Source organism: Cebus imitator, unplaced genomic scaffold (assembly GCF_001604975.1).
Source record: "Cebus imitator isolate Cc_AM_T3 unplaced genomic scaffold, Cebus_imitator-1.0 Scaffold218, whole genome shotgun sequence".
In the NCBI taxonomy this organism is placed as follows: Eukaryota; Metazoa; Chordata; class Mammalia; order Primates; family Cebidae; genus Cebus; species Cebus imitator.
Genome location: NW_016107533.1, coordinates 3259668 through 3279501, shown reverse-complemented (window position 1 = coordinate 3279501; position 19834 = coordinate 3259668). Strand labels below are relative to the sequence as shown.

Genomic DNA, 19834 nt, shown 5'->3' with positions numbered 1-19834 from the left:
CAGCCATCAAAAACAATCAGTTCGTGTCCTTTGTAGGGACATGGATGAACCTGGAAACCATCATTCTCAGCAAACTGACACAAGAACAGAAAAGCAAACACCGCATGTTCTCACTCATAGGCAGGTGTTTAACAATGAGAACACATGGACACATGGAGGGGAACATCACACACTGGGGTCTGTTGGGGGGAAAGAGGGGAGGGACAGCAGAGGGTGGGGAGTTGGGGGGAGATTGCATGGGGAGAAATGCCAGATATAGGTGAAGGGGAGAGAGGCAGCAAATCACATTGCCATGTGCGTACCTATGCAACAATCTTGCATGTTCTTCACATGTACCCCCAAACCTAAAATGCAATTTAAAAAAAGTCAAATGCTGTATAATCCCACATATATGCAGAATCTAAAACAGTCACACTCATAGAAACAGAGAGAATGATGGTAGGATGATGGTTGCCAGGGCCTGGGGATGAGGGATATGGGAATCTGCTTACCAAAGAGAACAATCTTTCATCCATAAGATGAATAAGTTCTGAGGATCTCATGTATATCATGATTAGTAATGTATGTGTTAATTTTCTATAATAACTATTACACAATGTACACAGCTATCAAATCAACATGTTGTACACCTTGGATGTATACAATCTTTGCAATTAAATATTTTTAAATTTAAAATTTAAAATTAATTAAATGGCCACAATTAGTTTCATGCCCTCACTGCTCTAGATCTCAAGCAATTAATAGCATGTTTCCAGGAAAAGGTGTAATGTTGATTTTTTTTTTAAATAGAAGCTTCCTGTGACATGTATCAACAGAGAAACTATATAACAGGTCCACATACAAGTTACACTACCTTGCTACTCACATAGCATTCAGCATGCTTAACAACCCAGGTTCAGATAGAGAAAGAGGACTCATAGTACTAGGTTCCAAGTGTAAGGAATGAAATCATTCATTCAGGAACTGTTGTGTTTTTTGTTTTTTGTTTTTTTTCCCCAAACATCTCTCTCCAGAATACTGCTTCTGTGCCAAAGTCTTTCCATCAAAGGAGATAATTAATTCCTAGGACAGAAAGCAGCAGCTATAAAAAAAGATCCCTGAATCTTTATGGAAACTTCTTTAAATATTCATGCAATGCAATACAGAAACGTTTTTCTTGTTCACTTATCCACAGCAAGATTAATCATGGGCAAAGTGATCCATTTATAGCTGTTTCCCCCCCACCTTCAGCCTCTTGCACTGTGGAACCACAGCAACAGATAATCAATTCTTCATGGTGTTTCCAGTGAATCCATTTTAATTCAAGTTGCATTTAATTCAAATTTTCTGTGAAAATTTTTGGGACTTAGGCCAGATAAAAAGATTTATACTTATAAGAACACTTGGTTTATTGAATTATAACTGATATACCAAAAAACTACACATTTAATGTATACAGCTTCTTAACAACTGTTGATTTAACATTGAATTATCTGAATAGGCTATTTCCAAAGATTGTCCAATCTTTCACACTAAAACTTACTAAAGAGAAGATCAGCTTGAAGAGGATTCTTTCTGAACACTTCCAAACATCATTAAGATCATCTAACTACTAAGGCTACTAAGGTAAGTTTTCCACTATTACTTTACGTAGTCAGTGATCGTTATTTTTCAACATCTCAAACATAACAAATAGAGTCTTTCATCCTTATCCAAATTTTTCAAAAGATAGTAAATATAATTCGCCTAATTTGACAATTGAAAATTTTGAGGATCTTAGAAATTAAGCAATTTGTAGGACCCAGCTCTCCGACACTGGGTACTAGGCTTCTGCCATGAGATACCCCTTTAATAATAAGACTAGCCATGAAGATGAAAATAAAATTTAAACACACGTCATATACACAAAGGACATAAATATGAACACTAATGGCATAGTCCTGTAGCTGTTTAGTCCAAGCACTAACATGAAGAATCCTCCCTGGAATCAACTGCTACAGACAATATGAGACACTGTGGCTTCTTTAAGAGTAATGTTGGTGATTATTCTTCCTGAGGTTATTGCATGGATAATGACTCTGTTTATTGTTCTAATGATCAATTCTTCCTACCTCCTAGCTGTATACACACTTATAAAAGTAAAGAAAGTCCTATGTGCATCCACAGCACTGTGGTAGATGTTTTCTTATATGTTCCCTCAATCAATTTTCATAACAACCTGTAAGATGATGTTGCTATTCACACTTTATAGACGAGGAAACAACATGAAAGGTGCCGAGAAACGTGCTCTGCCTTTAAAAAGTTGCAAGTGGAAAAACAATGATTCTAATCAAATATATTTCTAATTCTAAATCTAATATAATTGGCCACTGTAACTGTCATTATCAACATTTTGCCCAAGAGTCTGGGGTCCCATGATTTGGTGTGGGGTGGTGTTGAGGAAAGAGCTGGGACTTGGGGAGAAGCTACAATAGATGTACCTTCAATGATTCAATACCATATTTTTCTTAATATTTGAGAGTTCAAAGATGTCACTGTGTTGTGGGTGGGGCAGGGGGTTGCTGCTAATGAAATTGCCCTATAAAATTGCCTCTGAAGGAGTATTAAAGTAATTATAATCATAATGGTCATATCAAAAGGAGATTATTAGTTCAACATTGTTTATTATAACAACATAGGGCTCAGAATTTGGGGAGAAAAAAATAACTCGTATAATGTGACTAATCTTGGCTATGCCCTTTATTAAACTGTTTGATCTTGGATGGGATCTTTAACTTCCCTATGCTTCTATTTCCTAATATATAAAATTCGTATAAAAATGATAGTGCTATTTTCTGGGTTTATTTTGTGACTGCCTGCAAAAAACATTTAGAAGACACTAATGCTCAGTATGTTTTAGTTAATATTATCAATATTATAACCATGAGTAGTATGTTAACATAAATACCATATTTTGTGCAATATAAATATCATCATGTTAACATAACTATTAACAGTCTCTAATATTGCTGCCTTATCTGAAAAATTGATGAAATAATACCAACTACCTAGGATGAAATAAATGTTCACTGGAATCATGTGTGCAAAGTACTACTATGTCTTGTGCAAGGCAATTAACTATTAAAAGGCATATGATATTTGCTATTATAAAGTTAGATTTCAACAATAAGCATTATGAATTCTTTTAGTAGCTCTTATATCCTTTTTTTACATTTCTGTCACCAACTCCCAGTTACTTCTTATGTCAAGTACTCTAAATACTCTGCCCACTGGGATTCCTTTCTCTGGCTAACCTCAGCCCACTTCATCCAAGACACACAAAGACTTTTACTAGCAGGATATTCCAAGATTCCTACTCTTCAAATTCTTCTTTGTCTTCCCACTCATATTCACAGTAACCTACCAATGTTCCCTGTTTCCTAAAGAATAAAGGGCAAATTCCTTAGCTTTACAACCATGGCCTTTAAATTCATCATCAATCTCCCTTTTCAGGTTTAGCTGCTGCTGTGTATCCAATCTGCTACTTCAAATCAGACTGTTAGGCATCCCAGATGATTGAGTAACCGACTACATCCTGACTTTGTTCACAAGAGTTCCTCATGGCTATACTCTTAACAGAGTCTTCACCAAGTAATCTTCAAGTACTGAGAAACTGAAAATTTATTAACGCCTCAAGAAAAACCTTATAAGGATTTACAGTTCAATAAAATTCAAGCATTTATTATTTGTTAAAATGGAGATGTGTAATAAATTCCAAGTTTTATTAATAAAAAATTTTTTTCAGGTAATGTAATTAATCATCACATGAAATACATGGAGAATAGGAATATACGTGACAGAGTTTGTTCTACTGGGGCTTACAGAGAATCCAAAGTTGCAGAAAATCACATTTGTTGTGTTTTTTGTCATCTACATCATCACTGTGGTGGGAAATGTGCTCATTGTGGTCACCATCACTGCCAGCCCATCATTGGGGTCCCCCATGTACTTTTTCCTGGCCTATCTCTCCTTTATTGATGCCTGCTATTCCTCTGTAAATACCCCTAAGCTAATCACAGATTCATTCTATGAAAAGAAGACCATCCTATTCAACAGATGCATGACTCAAGTCTTTGGAGAACATTTCTTCGGAGGTGCGGAGGGCATCCTACTTACTGTGATGGCCTATGACCGCTATGTGGCCATCTGCAAGCCCCTGCGCTATATGACTATCATGAACCGGCGTGTGTGTGTAGCCTGCTAATGGGAGTGGTGTGGATGGGAGGTTTTCTTCATGCAACCATACAGATCCTCTTCATCTTCCAATTACCTTTCTGTGGTCCTAATGTCATAGATCACTTTATGTGTGATCTGAACCCTTTGCTCAATCTTGCCTGCACTAACACCCACACTCTAGGACTCTTCGTTGCTGCCAACAGTGGATTCATCTGCTTGTTAAACTTTGTCCTCCTGCTGATCTCCTATGTGGTTATCTTGCGCTCCCTAAGGACCCACCGCTTGGAGGCAAGGCACAAAGCCCTCTCCACTTGTGTCTCCCACATCACAGTTGCTGTCTTATTCTTTGTGCCCTGCATATTTGTGTACATGAGACCTGCAGCTACTTTATCTGTTGATAAAGCAGTTGCTGTATTCTACACTATGGTAACTCCTATGTTAAACCCCTTAATCTATACCTTGAGGAATGCTCAGATGAAAAATGCCATTCAGAAACTGTGTAGTAGAAAGGGCATTTCAGGTGACAAATAAATGTAACTAGGGCCCAACATTGATTCCATTTAGGAAAGGTCAAAAGGACATTTTAGATAACCGCAGTGGGGCAAATTGATTGGATAAAGAAAACAATGCCCGTATGATTCATAGATTCTGCATGGAAGGGTATAGAAACAGCTCAAGGAAAGAGAGAAAACGACCTAGGACAACTCTGCCTATTTGGGAAATTCTACCAAGTTGGAGCTTGGTTTTACTAGCTTCATCCTCTACACAGATTCACAGGTTTTCCACTCACAAACAAAAGAAATAACAGAATATATTGGTACCTAGAAGTAACGTCTAGAACACTTCAAAGAGGTAAGCACTACTATTATCTTCATTTTACAAGTGAGGAAACTGACAGGAAAAGGAAGATATCAAAATAGATATATTAACGAGCCAGTAATCAAACTGTGACTGATGTTCCGGACCATACTCTTCACTGCTACGGTATTTTGCCACAGAGTGATAATGAAAGGTCAGTTAATTATACTACTCACCATTCTGGAACCAGAGACTATGCTAGGCACATTGCATGTATTCATTTATTATCTAACTAAAAATATAAGAATTTGTATTAATCACTCTACTTTTTTATACATCATAATTGATGGTCATTTGTTTTCTGAAACATTAGGGTATCTACCACTTTAAGGCTGTAATAGCAGTGGGCCATTTAAAACCTGATGGGTAGGTAATGAAGTTTATATCATGTTTCCAAATGTCAGTGTAGGTTTCTGAATCACTTTGTATTGCTCATGTCACCCATGTTATGTAAAAACCCATCAGAAAGAGTGATGACTCCAATAAAAGAGCATTTGAATTTCAGGCAGAAATTTCTATTAGTTAAATATACAATCATGTTCCATTAACTGCTTGCCTACTAGATAACAATAATTGCCACAAGGTAGCACAATGTCTGGTACACAATAAACATCAAATGAATGAATAGAAGTATTAAAAAAGGTAAATGAATTCAACAAAATGTAGAACTAAAAAAAAATAGTACTGGAGATGGAAATTCTTTCCTACCTGACTCAGGCACTAAGGAGAATTCTAACTGGACTTCTTAGGGGAACCACCTTTTGTTTTTACTCCTTATGCTGAAGAATACAAAAGAAATAGAAGCAAATTCCTAACATGTGAACAAGTAGTTAATCTTGAAATTTTCTGCTTTCAGCAATATTTTATTTTATGATTATGCACTATTTATGTTCTCTTTCTCTGTCAATCAGCTTACTTTTTGGTAACATTTTATTATTAAAAGCTGTTTTGGGGAGGGGTCCAAGATCACCAATTAGAAGCAGCTGAGGTCCGTGGCACTCACAGAGAGGGAAAAAAAGGACAAGTGAATACAGCATCTTCAACTGAAAGATTCGGGTACTCGCATTTGGGACTGATCAGGGAAACGACTCCACCCGCAGAGAATGAAGAAAAGCAGTACAGGGGTATGGCCCACCGAGGAGCAACAGCGACCCAAGGGAACCCCCACAATGCGATGAGTGAATATGCAACCCCGGAAAACCATGCTTCTCCCATGGATCTTTGCAACCCGCAGATCAGGCAATCCCCTCGTGAGCCCAGACCACCAGGGCCTTGAGCCCTACACACAGAGCTGTGCGGAGTCTCCACAGAGCAGCTGCTCAGGCACACACAGAGACCCAGGAGCTTTACAAACTCTGGCCTGAGGGTCCCCAACAAACATGTCTGCAACTCAGGCAAGGTGGGAGGTCCCTGCATACCCCTAGGAAGGGGGCTGAATCCAGGAGGCCAAGCTGCCTGGATCTGTAGGCCCCACTCCCACAGCACCTCACAAGATAAAAACTGTTTTTATGACTATGTAGCTCTGTCTACACCCAAAGCCATTTCAGAATAAATATTCTTCATTCGTTCCTTCTATTTCTTGTTCATTGATTAACAACATTTTGAGCCCAAGGAATGCATCAGGTACACTGAAAATTGCTAGGGCATCCGTGGTGAATAAAGAGAAACCCAGGTCCTGCCTTCAGAGAGCTGAAGATTCATTAAGAAATGAGCGAAAGAGAAGACACACAGACCTGAGGGGTTATAAAAGGATTCCTAGATGAAAAGATATCAAAAATGGGACCAGAAGGATGAAAAGGACTCAGCAGGATGAATAGGAATGAAGCTGAGAGCAGTGCTTCTAGGAAAGAGAACACATAACAAAGGCCAGAAAATGAAAAGAGTATGCGGGAAACCTAGTCGGTACAATATGGCCATGATTAGTAATTCACCCATTCATTCAGCAATTATTTACTGAACCCCAACTGTGTGCCAGGCTCCATGCTAGACACTGAACTTATAAAATCTTGTAAACTGTAAGACATGAAGCTAGAGAGACAGGAAAAGAGAATATCAAGAGGGGTCTTATAGTTGTGTTAAGACTTAATGCTAAGGACCACGGGAGAAAGCAAGGAAGGTATTTTTAAGCTAGAGAGTGACGCAGTTAGATTTTAACTTTATAATGATAATCCTAACTACAGGATGTGAAATGGATTGAAGGATCAAGACTGGAAGCAGGAGAGCACCTAGGGGTTTTTGTCATTATTTCAGTGTGAAAGGCTGGAGGCCTCAGTCCTGGTGTTGTCAGTGAGGACACAGAGCATGGTGGACACTATTGTGTCCAACTCAAATCCCCTTCACCAGGCCAGTGCATGCATGCCCCAGCTACTGTGTGCCTCAGCTGCTAAAAGCTCACAGCCTTACCCTTTTCTGGACAATTGCACCAGATAAAATGGGAGCTGCATCATTTGGGGTATTTTGTTCACCCTCCTCAGGCCCACCAGGGATGACTGACTGGAATCGGGTTCAAGAGGTTAGTTACTTTGTCTCAAGGTGAAAGCAGCTCTGTAGTATAATGTATACCTCAGAGCTCCCAGGGCTCCAGGCTAAAGGAAGACTAGTTGACAGCACATCCTTCCTTCCCCTGCTATAGAAGATTTCCTTCAATCTTTTCCCCTTATAGAGCACTTTTATTAAAATTCTCATATCTTCCGAATCTAGGGAAATCAAACTAATATGGAGAGATATAGAAGATTTCAAAGAATATTTTTGAATTCTAAACAAAAGAACTTGATATAGGATGAGATGAAAGAGAGAGAAGTCACGGATGAAACTTGGGCCCTGGCTTAGATCACTGGATGGCAGGGAGACAGAGAAGATTAATGAGGGTCCAAATATGTTGAATCATGTTCAAGTCTCAATGTAGTATTAAATATTACACACATAGGTGATCCTAGGACCTATCCTCAGAAATAAGACCTGGAGGCAAGGCATAGAGGCAGAATAGTGGTTGGCAGGGGTTGGAGGAATGGGCGTAATGGAGAGATGTTGGTCTAAAAGTGCCAAGTTTCAGTTCAACAAGATGAATAAAGTTCTGAAGATCAAATGTACAGCCCGGTGATTATAGTTAATATTAATAATGTAATGTATACTTGAAATTTACTAAGAGAATAGATCTTAAATCTTACCCCCCCCCAAAAAAAACTACCCATGTGAGGTGAGAGCTACGTCAACTAGCTTGATTGTGGTAATCATTTTACAGTGTACACATATATCAAAACAGATTGCATACTTGAAATATATGCAATTTTTGTTTGTCAGTATTACTTCAATAAAGCAAAGAAATATTAGAAATTAAATTATGTGATATAATTATTTTATAATATGTAGTTGATTTTTTATTGTAAAGATACGAATACCTGTCTTATTATTCTAAGTGAAGTAACTCAGGAATGCAACACTAAACATCGTATGCTCTCACTGATATGTGGGAGCTAAGCTATGAAGATGCAAAGGCATAAGAATGATATAATAGACTTTGAGGACTTGGGGAGAAGAGTGGGAGGGGGTTGAGGGGTAAAAGACAACAAGTCTGGTGCAGTGCATACTGCTCCGGTGATAGGCGCACCAGGATCTCACAAAGCTCCACTAAAGAACTTACTCATGTAACCAAATACCACCTGCCTGTACCCCAGTAACTTATGGCAAAAAAATTTTTTTAATACATACAATGGATTATACCAAGAAAAAAAGATTCTACTATTTGTGATTAATATCTTTCTAAATCCAAACTGTTCATGAAAAGCATAATACATTAAGTGTAGTTTGGCTTCTCTATGACAGTTGATGGAATTATTGATGCTAAGTCAAAGTACAGAAACATTCAGGAATGAGCTGGATATGGATGGTAGAGCTGGAAGTTGAGGCATGGTGGTCTGAGGAACACAGATTGCGGGATACAAACGGGAATGGAGAATGAGTAAAGTCATCTTTACTAAGGCTGTTTATCTAATGATCATCTCTAAGGCCACCTGCATATGCTCAGTGGGGAACCCTTATGAAAGTTTTAACGAGCATTACCAGCTTCATTGACAACCTTTCTATTCAAACTGTCTGTTCATCTTTATTAATTTCTTCACTACTCTAGAATGAGTCAAAAGACACTCCAGAGTTGTGTCCCAGGGATCTCTCCTGGATCCGTCTTCTACCCACCATCTAAACTTTCTTGGGTAGCTTGAGGCAGGTACCTGTCTTGGTGACTTACGTGTGATTTTGCCTTTCTGCCAGATTGAAATTTCAATCACCTTTGGATATCAGTTCTGGTTTTGTCCTTGGATGCTATGATCTCAGATTTTCTCATAACTTTACCTTTCTACATATTCCTGTTCCCGTTCTCGTGCCAAAGTCTAATGCCTGGGGACCCACCATACACCTTTTGATAGAGGAGCAGAAACTAGATCTTTATGCTTTGAAGAGTAGTACAATTGCCAAATCATGAAAATTTACTTAAAAGTTTAAATAAGCCAGGCGCGGTGGCTCACACCTGTAATCCCAGCACTTTGGGAGGCCAAGGCAGACGGATCACTTGAGTTCAGGAATTTGAGACCAGCATGGCCAACATGGCAAAAACCCATCTCTACTAAAATTATATAAATTATCCAGGCATAGTGGCACACTCCTGTAGTTCCAGCTACTGAGGAGGCTGAGGCAGGAGAATCGCTTGAACCCATGAGGCGGAGGTTACAGTGAGCTGAAATTGTGCCACTGCACTTCAGCCTAGGTGACAGAGTAAGACTCTGTCTCAAAAAAAAAAAAAAAAAAAAGTTTAAATAACAATGTTAAAATTTTTTCTATAAAACCACTTCTGGGTAATTGTTCATTCTCTGTCTATCTTCAGTGAAAGGATTAATCAGATTCCAGTGCATAATAGTAAAATTAAATGAAGTTATAACAGTTTATACAGAATCATTTAATAAATTGTGTTCATTTTTAGGCTTTACAATAAAAAAGATAGTTGCAGCTACCTACTACCAACAAAGTATGTAGAATAAGGAGCCATATGTCAGTTTATATCTCATTCTGCCACTAACTTGAGGTTTGGTCAAATCATGCAACATATATGCACATCAATATCCTGTAAAATGTATTATAAGAATTAAGGATGAAATTTGAGTGCTAGTTATCAATGTATTGCCTCTCAGCTCCAAATACAACCTTCATTGCCTGCTCCGTAATGAAAATAAGCCCTGTAAGAATTTATTCTCTGCACATAGTCTGCTTTGATGTTAAGTTTTGTCAGTATAGGGAATCGAAAGGGGCATGTCTTCCTGATTTAAATGTTTCTGTTTTCATCTTGCCGTATGTAGCTTCCAGTAGCATGTGTGTTTGGCTGGGCAGGGCAGGGGGAGAGAGAGACATTCAGAGGTGCTCACTTCCATTGAGTTTCACTGACAACTTCATGGACAATTTCTCATTGAGTTTCAGTGGTACCTCTTCAGGGAGATTCCAATGAATCACACAGATACTCCAGCAATCAGTTTTCCAAAACTGCCTATCAGTGATGGGGTAGCCTTGGTCCACCTACACCCCAGAGGGTTGTTTCCTGCTTACAGGTCCAGGCTACAGTTCCTCATTTACCAGCATCCCAATGGGAGGCTCCCAGCTGGCCAGTCCCAGACAACTTTCTTGTGTGTCAGCTTCTGTCCAGCTACCATGAACAAGTTCTGGCCCAAGACTACCCAGTGAACTTCTCCAACATCCAATTGGCAACAACTACACTTTCTCCAAAATATTGAAATCTCAGCCTTAGGAAAGGAGCCCAGCTCCCAAATGTGTTCCTTTCTCTTTTTTTCAGATGGAATCTTGCTCTGTTGCCAGACTGGAGTGCAGTTGCGCCATCTCAGCTCACTGCAAACTCCAACTGCCTGGTTCAAGTGATTCTCCTGCCTCAGCCTCCCAAGTAGCTGGGATTACCGGCACGTGCCACCATGCCCAGCTAATTTTCGTATTTTTAGTAGAGTCAAGGTTTTACCATGTTGGCCAGGATGGTCTTGATCTCCTGACCTTGTGATCCACTCACCTCAGCCTCCCAAAGTGCTGGGATTATAGGCGTGAACCACAGCACCCAGCCCTGAATGTGTTCCTTTCTCAGTCACAGGGCATTCTTTACTTCTTTATAGTTAATCCCTCAATATAATTAATAATTTTATATAAATTTTCACTGCTCAAATCAGGGAAGTTGTGTGATCCCTAACTGATACAGTGTGGAAAACTTAATATAATGCAACCTTGCAGGCATTTGATGAACAGTACATCTTTTTACAATATGACCAATGTATAGTGACCAAGAAAATTTACAAAAGTGTGTATATATTAAGCCAGAGTCCAAAGCAAAGAAATATTATTAAACATGTAAATTTCAATAATCAGCAGTAACCAACAGCTCATTATACCATAAGATTGTTTCAACGTCAATGTAATATTCTACATTTATACTTTTTAACAACTAGAGATGTTTCAAATTTCCAGGCAATTGATGAATACATACTGATTAAAAAGCAATAGTGGGGATGACAGGAGTATGGAATAAGAGAACAGTAAGCTTTAAAGTCCAAACTTTTGCTTTATGCTTTAGGGACTATCTGCAACATCATCCAAACCCTTGTTAGAGTCAATATATTCATCTACAAATCAAGAAGTTTAGATACCTATTACCTCTATGCTGAGTGCTCAACAGTCTTATTTAATCATTACCTGAAATCACTTTTTTCTCCAAAGCTTCCTTATTGCGCTCTTTACCTCAGCATTTCTGAGTGTGTAGATCAAAGGATTTAACATTGGGACCACCATAGTATAAAATACTGCAACAGCTTTATCAATGGGCAGAGTGGTCACTGGGCGCAGATACACAAACATACAGGGCACAAAGAATAAGACGACTACTGTGATGTGAGAGATACAGGTGGAGAGGGCTTTACGCCTCCCCTCCAAGCTATAGTTCTTTAAAGATCTCAAGATGATCACATAGGATACCACCAAGAGAAGGAAGTTTAATAAGCAGATGAACCCACTGTTGGAAGCAACAAAGAGACCAAGGGTATGAGTGTCCATGCAAACAAGTTTTAACAAAGGGTACAAGTCACACATGAAGTGGTCGATGACATTGGGGCCACAGAAGGGCAGCCATACTATAAAGAGAATCTGAATAGTTGCATGGAGAAATCCTCCCATCCAGGAAACTGCCACAAGGAGAATGCACAGACTGTGGCTCATGATGGCTGTGTAATGCAGAGGTTTGCAGATGGCCACATAGCGGTCATAGGCCATCACTGTCAGCAGAATGATCTCAGTAGCACCAAAAATGTGTTCTGCATAGGCTTGAGCCATACATCCACTAAAGGAGATGATTTTCTTCTCATGAAGGGAATCCACAATCAACTTAGGAGCTGAAGAAGAAGAATAAACTGTGTCTATCAAAGAAAGGTGGGTCAGGAAGAAGTACATGGGGGAACTCAGAGCCTGGCTGGTGGTAATGGCAACCACAATGAGCAGATTGCCTGAAAGTGTTATCATGTACAGAACCAAAAATACTACAAACATGACTTTCTGCATTTTGGGGTTCTGTGTAAGACCTATTAAAATGAATTCAGTCACATTCCTTTTATTCTCCATCTATGTAGTGTGGGTGATAAAACCTCCAGGAAGGAATATTTTACCTTTAGAAAAATGAAAGGAAAAAGAAGAAGCATGATATAATCAAATAGTCTGAAACCTTGCCTTTTCAGTATGCTGCCATCTCACAGATGATTCCTTCTTTTCCGAAAACTCCCTAGGAAGAGATACCTATAAACTTCTTTTCTTTTTTATTCCCCCAAACACATGATTTTTAAGATATCTGTAAACTTCTTTAGCTGACTTCTTAGTTTTTAATTAGCCTGACCTCAAAAATATTCTTAGAAGACATAGGACACACTGAAGAGACAGATTTCAGTTCCCAGAGGGTAGTTGCTGCAAAACTTCACTTGGACATCAATATGATGAATTAATGCAGTCATTAGAGGTAATAGTTTGGGAGACTATAAGACTCTGAAATGTATATATGAAATGACATGAACTAAAAAAACCACAAAATAGTCTGTATATCTTAATTATAATTATGTAAGAATTCTATAGGTTAAAAGTTAGCGATAATAATTATAGATTCAGTATTTTAAGATTATAGGTTTTATATGTATATGTTAATAAAATTTAAGTTCAAAAATTTCACTTATAAAACCTTACGCAGGTTTTGTTTTACCTATGTTAAAACATATGTGTACAAAAAGTTGATAAGGAAATAATATATTTAGGACATTTACTTCCGGATGTGAAGCTAAGGGCGATTTTTATTTCCTTATGTTTTTTAGTATTTTCTAAAGTTTGCATAATTAATTGTATAGTCAGAAAAGAAATACAGTTTCTATTTTTTTCTTGGAGTCCTGAGGCTGAAATCATGAATGTTTAAATTGAGCAGAATATGCAGAAAAACAAATATAGGGAATTATACACTGGTACATGATGGGAATCCAGGAAATATCTGGATATAGTTGCTGTAACATGCTCATGAAATTTTTGTCACCAAGTCACCAAATGGACATAGGGAGAGAGCCTGACTGGACCCTAACTGCTCTGAGAGGATCAGGACCGAGGATAAGGCTGCCATGACTGCCCATAGACCTTTTAGAATCTTCCTAATATAATTTTTAGTCTACCAGTCAAAGATTTTTGATCTCTGGTTTTATACCATAGATACAATAGTCAATAAGTCAAATCTGAATAATCAATGATAATCTGTTTAATACATAGTCCATTTTCATTTACTTAATGAAGAACGTACATTTCATTCAATTAACTTTAAGACGGTACTTAAAACTAAGTTTTACTATTATTAATTCTCACTTTTTCCTAGATTTCAATTTTTTTTTAATCTTTATGTGATCTTAAAGCACAAAGGCAGTGACGGCTAAGATGAATTGCCCCTGTTACATATAGGTATGACACCTGATGAGGTGCATGAAAAGGTAACATCTTCCTGATGATCCCACAAATGCTTTACTGAGAAGCTGGCCTAAAAGCTCCAAGCTCCAGGATCATGGTCTCCCTTCTGGATAGCCCAGTGCTCCAGAGAATCCTTTCAGGCACAGGAACTCTTGAGAATAAGGTTGAATGCACTTCTAATTGCCAACTTTTCCCTAGAGGAGATGGCCTTTGAGAGAACCAACAATCAACTAATGTTTGTAGAACTTCCTGAAGATCTACGTCAAAGGTTAAACTTCCTGATCAAAACCAGACAGAAAACCCCAAACTTGACTCATTCATTTTCATTATTTCACTTAGTAGCTCAATTTCTTGCATATCTTGAAGTAATTAGAATATATTTAAAGAACAGTTCTTTTTTGTAATTTTCATCTCCTTCCTATTTCCCTACAGACCACAAACATACAAACAGAACTCAGTCTCATGTCAAAATTGACGTCTTTAATGTTCACTGTTAATTGGGAGACTCAAGCACAGGATCAGTTTCTTTTTCTCTCCTAGTCCAAATACCAATAGTGTGCCAAATACCAATCCTCTAATACCCATATTTTTACAGAAATTAGAAATAGAGAAAAGTGTCAACCCAGAAGAAAGACCTTGATATCCCGTAAAAGGGCCCTCAGGCTGCAATTGAGAGGTCAGGACATAAACCAACTTCTTCCCAAACAGAGAAACTTTTGTTAGTTTTTAAATTTCATGTACTCATTTTGAAATGCAAACTTTTACTATAACTCTGCTTTTCCCCATTCTTACTTTCTAGCATGCAGAGATTTATTTTTACACTCTGTACTTCCTATAATAATTGTTCATTTTATTGAGTGCTTGCCATATACTTGGTGCTACAGCAAATGCTTTACATGCATTTTTTCACTTAATTCTCACAACAATGAAGTTGGTACACAATTATCCATATTTTAAAGAAAAGTAAACTGTGATGAAAAGAAAAACAGCTTACCCAAAATTATAGTTTAAAAAAGAAAAGAGAGAAGACTGTATTCAAGCATAAGATGTCTGCCTCTAGCTCTTTAGCACTTAACCAGTGCTTCTCTAGTATCAGTCCAGTTTACTTCTGGGACTCAGCAGTGCCAGAGTTTGGACAAGTGGACCAGTACCCAAAGCTATCACCTGTGACCATAAGAAATTAGTGGCATTCCTTTTACTAAGCTAAGAAATGCAGAGTCAGATGTAATGAGTTCAACGGTCCAACTGGACAAGACTCTAGAATTGTTACACATTAAAAATCCTCAGGCATCTTGCACTGCATCAACTTGTCTGTACTTTAAAGATGAAGAAACTGAAGTCTCAAGAGGTAACGTCCAAGAAAACACAGCTAATTTATTTGTGGCAGAGAATAATAAGAAAGTCCAGGTCTAATAACGCCGGCCCAACACAGTGAGGTTTTTCCATCACATCTGGCTTTCCTTAACATACCTTAATACGAGTGTAGACAAGGAAAAAATCACCCTACAGTGACAAAATTAACTTTCATGTCTTATCTTTTCCAATACCTGTCTTGATTGTGTAAGAAAGAGGGCTGAGTTCAGAGATACAGAAATTCAGCCATGAGACTACATCCATTGTAAAAGAAACAAGTTCTCACTTGGTTAAAACAGTATCTGAGAACACATGAATAGAATCAAAATAAAAAATACCCCTAAGCCTGCAGTTTAACATAGATTCCCAATTACAGCAGAGGGTACACTCTTTACTTGCAGATCCTGTATTTTAATGCATTTGCCTTTTGGATTCCAGTCTTAGAGCTGAAGTTTTTCTTTGAAAAACAGAATCCAAATTCTCTCCTTCTCTTCCCTCCCATACTGACCTGTCCTGAGCTCAGGGATGGTCACATACCCTGTCAGCTCTACTTTATATTTGCCTTTCTTTATTTTCAGTTGTTTCTCAAACCTCCTCCTACTAGTACAAGGTGAAATTTTACGTCTTTTTCATCCCTGGAGACTTTCAAAGTTATAGAATTATTTCAAGGAAATGAGTGATGGTACAAAAGCCAATCTGTTTATGTACATAAATCATTACATCATATGCCCTACACCTGGAGGAAACCTTTAGTGACCCATCCACCTACTGCATTCTCTTCACACTTAAAAGCCTAGAAATTGACTCAGGAATCCATAAAATGTTAACCTTTTCCTGATAAATTGTAGTTATATCAATACACAGTGAGGAGAATAAATATTTCTGCAAATTTTCCTAAAACATTTAGAAGTTATTGTCCATCAAATATCAGATGTAATACTTTAATTATTTTAATTATAAACCCCTTGGGAGAAAGAAGAAATGTAAGGAACTGGATTAAAAATAACTTACTGTGATTGCCTCTATAGTTTAGGAGAGTGGCCAGTGTATTCAGAAATACGAAGTAATCATTATATGTACCTGTTCAAACAGCATGTTATGTAATGTATATACCCAAGACTCCACTGACTGGACAATTTTACAAAAAGCACAGAATGTCAAGATGACAGCAATTTCTCCAAATGGATTCCACAAGCATTTTCAAAGCTCCAGTGCCTTTGAAGTTCAAGTTAAAGGGAAAGAGAATGTTAGTTGAGTTTGAATCCCAAAGTCCTTAGTTATTGAAGAGAATCTCCAGGTCTTCTCTGGCATCTAGATCTATATCATAGAACAAGGTACACAAATATTCTAACACCACCACCTGTCTTGTTCAGCCTTTAAAATAAGAAAAACAGCTTCTCTTGAATCATAGTGTTTAGAGAAGATACTGAGAACATTAAAGGATCTATCATTATATGTAAGGCTTAGCCCTCCCAGGGATTAATTATCTCTGTTTTTTAAAAGATTTTTCCTTAGAAACAGATATTTGGGAGTATTCGTCTATTAATAACATATCTTCACCTGATTATTTCTTTTCCCTGCCTTTTTTTTTTTTCTGAGACAGAGACTCTGTTGCCCAGGCTGGAGTGCAATGGTATGATCTCAGTTCACTGCAACCTCTGCCTCCTGGATTCAAGCAATTAACCTGCCTCAGTCTCCTGAGTAGCTAGGATTACAGGCATGCACCACCATACCTCACTAATTTTTTTGTATTTTTAGTAGAGACGGGGGTTTCACCATGTTGGCCAGGCTGGTCTCGAACTCCTGACCTCGTGATCTGCCCACATCGGCCTCCCAAAGTGCTGGGATTACAGGCATGAGCCATCACGCTCGGCCCCTGTATTTTAATCTATTAACATCCTACATCTCCAACCTGGAATATTATGCAATAGAGCACTCCTTTTATAAGCCCTTAGGTATCATGAAGGATTCTAAATGCTTGTGGATTAAAAAAAATGGGGTTTCATTCAGGCTAGGGATCTCTGAGGAACTTTCTTCACTGTCTGAGGTCACAAAGGAGGCTGAGATTCTGAATCAATCTCTCAACTGTACTGTAAACACATCAGGACACATTCCATCCATAGAAATGAACCTTGAAACTTGGAAGTCTAGAAATTCCACCAGCCATTCAGTGGAAAAAGCCTCACCTAGGCAAACACACTTCAAATTTTCTTCCCTCATAATTTTCAGGACAGTGAAAATTTGCAAACCAAATATGTTTTTCCACCTTGCAAACATACATTATAGCAATTACTCCGCAGTCTCAAGAACAGAATGCTGTTTAAATCATATATCATAAGAGTTGTAACTGCTGCTATATTTTAAAACATGGGTAAGCAGTGAATGGAGAACTAAGAAAAATAGCAATAATAGCAGCTATCCTTACTGAACACTATGACTTTTATTCTATCGACATGGTGTATTATATTGATTGGTTTTCATATATTGAAACAACCTTACATTCGTAAGTAAATTCCACTTAGTCATGATGTATAATTCCTTTCATAGGCTACTGGATGCCATTTGCTGGACTTTTGTTGAGAATTTTTGTACTAATATCTATTTTCCTAAGAGATGGTTGTAGTTTTTCTTATCTTTGTTTGATTTTGGTATCAGGGTAATACTTGTATCATAGAGTGAATTGGGAATTGGTCTCTCCTATTTTTTAGAAAAATTTGTGGAGTATTGGTGTTAATTCTTCCTTAAATGCTTAATAAAATTCACCAGTAAAGTCATCTTGCCCTGGGTTTTCTTTGTGATAAATATTTTTATTACTAATTCAATATTGTTACTTATTATAGTATATTCAGATAATCTATTAAGTTGACTTCAGTGGCTTGTGTCTAAGAATGTGTTCATTTTATCTAAGTCATATAATTTGTTGCATGTAATGGCTTATAATATGCCTTATAATCCTTTTTATTTTTGTAAGGTCAGTAGTAATATCCTTCCTTCATTCCTGATTTTAGTCATTTGAGTCTTCCATCTCTTTCCTTCTCTGGTCGGTCTAGCTAGAGATTTGTCACCTTGGCAATCTTTTTAAAAAATCCCCTCCCGTTTTGTTGTTTCTCTATTCTCTGCTCAACTCTCAAATTCATTTGTTTTCGCTTTAGTTCTTGCTATTTCCTTCCTTCTGCTTGATTTAGGTTTAGTTTGCTCTCCTCTTCCAATGTCTTAACAGGGGAAGGGTAAAGTGATTGATTTGAGATCCATCTTCTTTTTTAAATACACACATTAACAGCTACAAATTTTCCACTAGGCACTGGTTTAGATGTGTTCCATAGGTTATGTCATGGTGTTTTCATCTTCACTTATCTCAAAGTATTTTCTAATTTCCCTCATGATTTCCTCTTTGACACATTGGTTATTTAAAAATGTGTTGTTTAAATTTTACGTATTTGTGAATTTCCCAAATTTCTTCCTATTATGATTTGTAATTTCATTACATTCTGGAGAACATACTTTGTCTAATTAATTATTTTAAGTGTATTGAGTCTTGTTTTAGGTTACATATAGTCTAACCTCGAGAATGTTGCATGTGCACTTGAAGAGACAGTATATTCTGCTGTTGTTGAAGACAGCATAGTATAGATGTAGTCAGGTGTACACCTAACAGAGTACTGTTACGTATAGTTGCTTATAGCATTGTGTAAGTCTTGTTTTCTTGACGAACTCCTGCCTAGCTGTCTACCCATTATTGAAAGTGGGATATCAAAGTCCACTTATCGTTGTTGAATTGTCTATTTCTCTTCTCTACTGTGTGAGTTTTTATGGCATATATTTTGGGGCTCTGTTGTTAGATGCATATATGTCTATAATTATTATAGTCATTATAACATGGGATTAGCACCTTTATAAAAGGTCAAATCCCCAGAGATCTCTTGCCCCTTCCACCATCTGAGATTATAGCAAAATGGCCATCTAGAACCAGGAAATGGACCCTTCTGCCACATACCAAATCTACCAATGCCTTGATCTTGGACTTCCCAAGCCTTCAGAACTGTAAGAAATAAATTTCTGTTGTTTATAAGCAGCTCTTGGTAAACTGACTAGTATACCCTTATGAAATGTTCTTCTTCCTCTCTGATAGCAATTTATGTCTTAAAGTTCATTTTGTCTGATATTACTATTAGTTAAAGTATAACCATTCAGCTATCCTTTGCTTACTGTTCGTGTGGTTTATATTTTTTTCATACTTTTGCTTTCAACTTATTTGGGCCTTTGAATCTAAAGGATGACTCTTGTAGACAACACATATTTGATTAGGTTTTTATATCTAGTTCTGATTAACACCAACTTAAACGGAATAGTAGGTAAGAATAGCGCTCCTATATAGTTCTATTTCCTCCCTTCTATGTTGTATTGTTATTGCCAT

General features: G+C 37.6%; 2 protein-coding genes and 1 long non-coding RNA gene across 3 annotated transcripts; 2 read left to right on the top strand and 1 right to left on the bottom strand.

The window, feature by feature from the left end:
- Window positions 1-1162: 1162 nt before the first annotated feature.
- On the top strand, window positions 1163-3713 carry LOC108318391. Its single transcript, XR_001831129.2, has 2 exons — window positions 1163-1605; window positions 3472-3713. It is a non-coding gene; the product is annotated as an uncharacterized LOC108318391 (long non-coding RNA).
- A 79-nt stretch (window positions 3714-3792) lies between these two features.
- LOC108318390 (olfactory receptor 4C46) lies at window positions 3793-5024 on the top strand. The gene is given in 3 exon segments (XM_017549439.2): window positions 3793-3807; window positions 3809-4204; window positions 4207-5024. Coding segments are annotated over 3 exon segments (930 nt in total). The 3' UTR covers window positions 4726-5024.
- Window positions 5025-11177: 6153 nt separating this feature from the next.
- On the bottom strand, window positions 11178-16809 carry LOC108318429 (olfactory receptor 4C12). Its single transcript, XM_017549461.2, has 2 exons — window positions 16432-16809; window positions 11178-12746 (listed from the first exon to the last, which is right to left on the bottom strand). The coding sequence occupies exon 2, from the start codon at window positions 12700-12702 to the stop codon at window positions 11791-11793; it is 912 nt and encodes a 303-aa protein (XP_017404950.1). The 5' UTR covers window positions 12703-12746; window positions 16432-16809; the 3' UTR covers window positions 11178-11790.
- Window positions 16810-19834: the final 3025 nt, after the last annotated feature.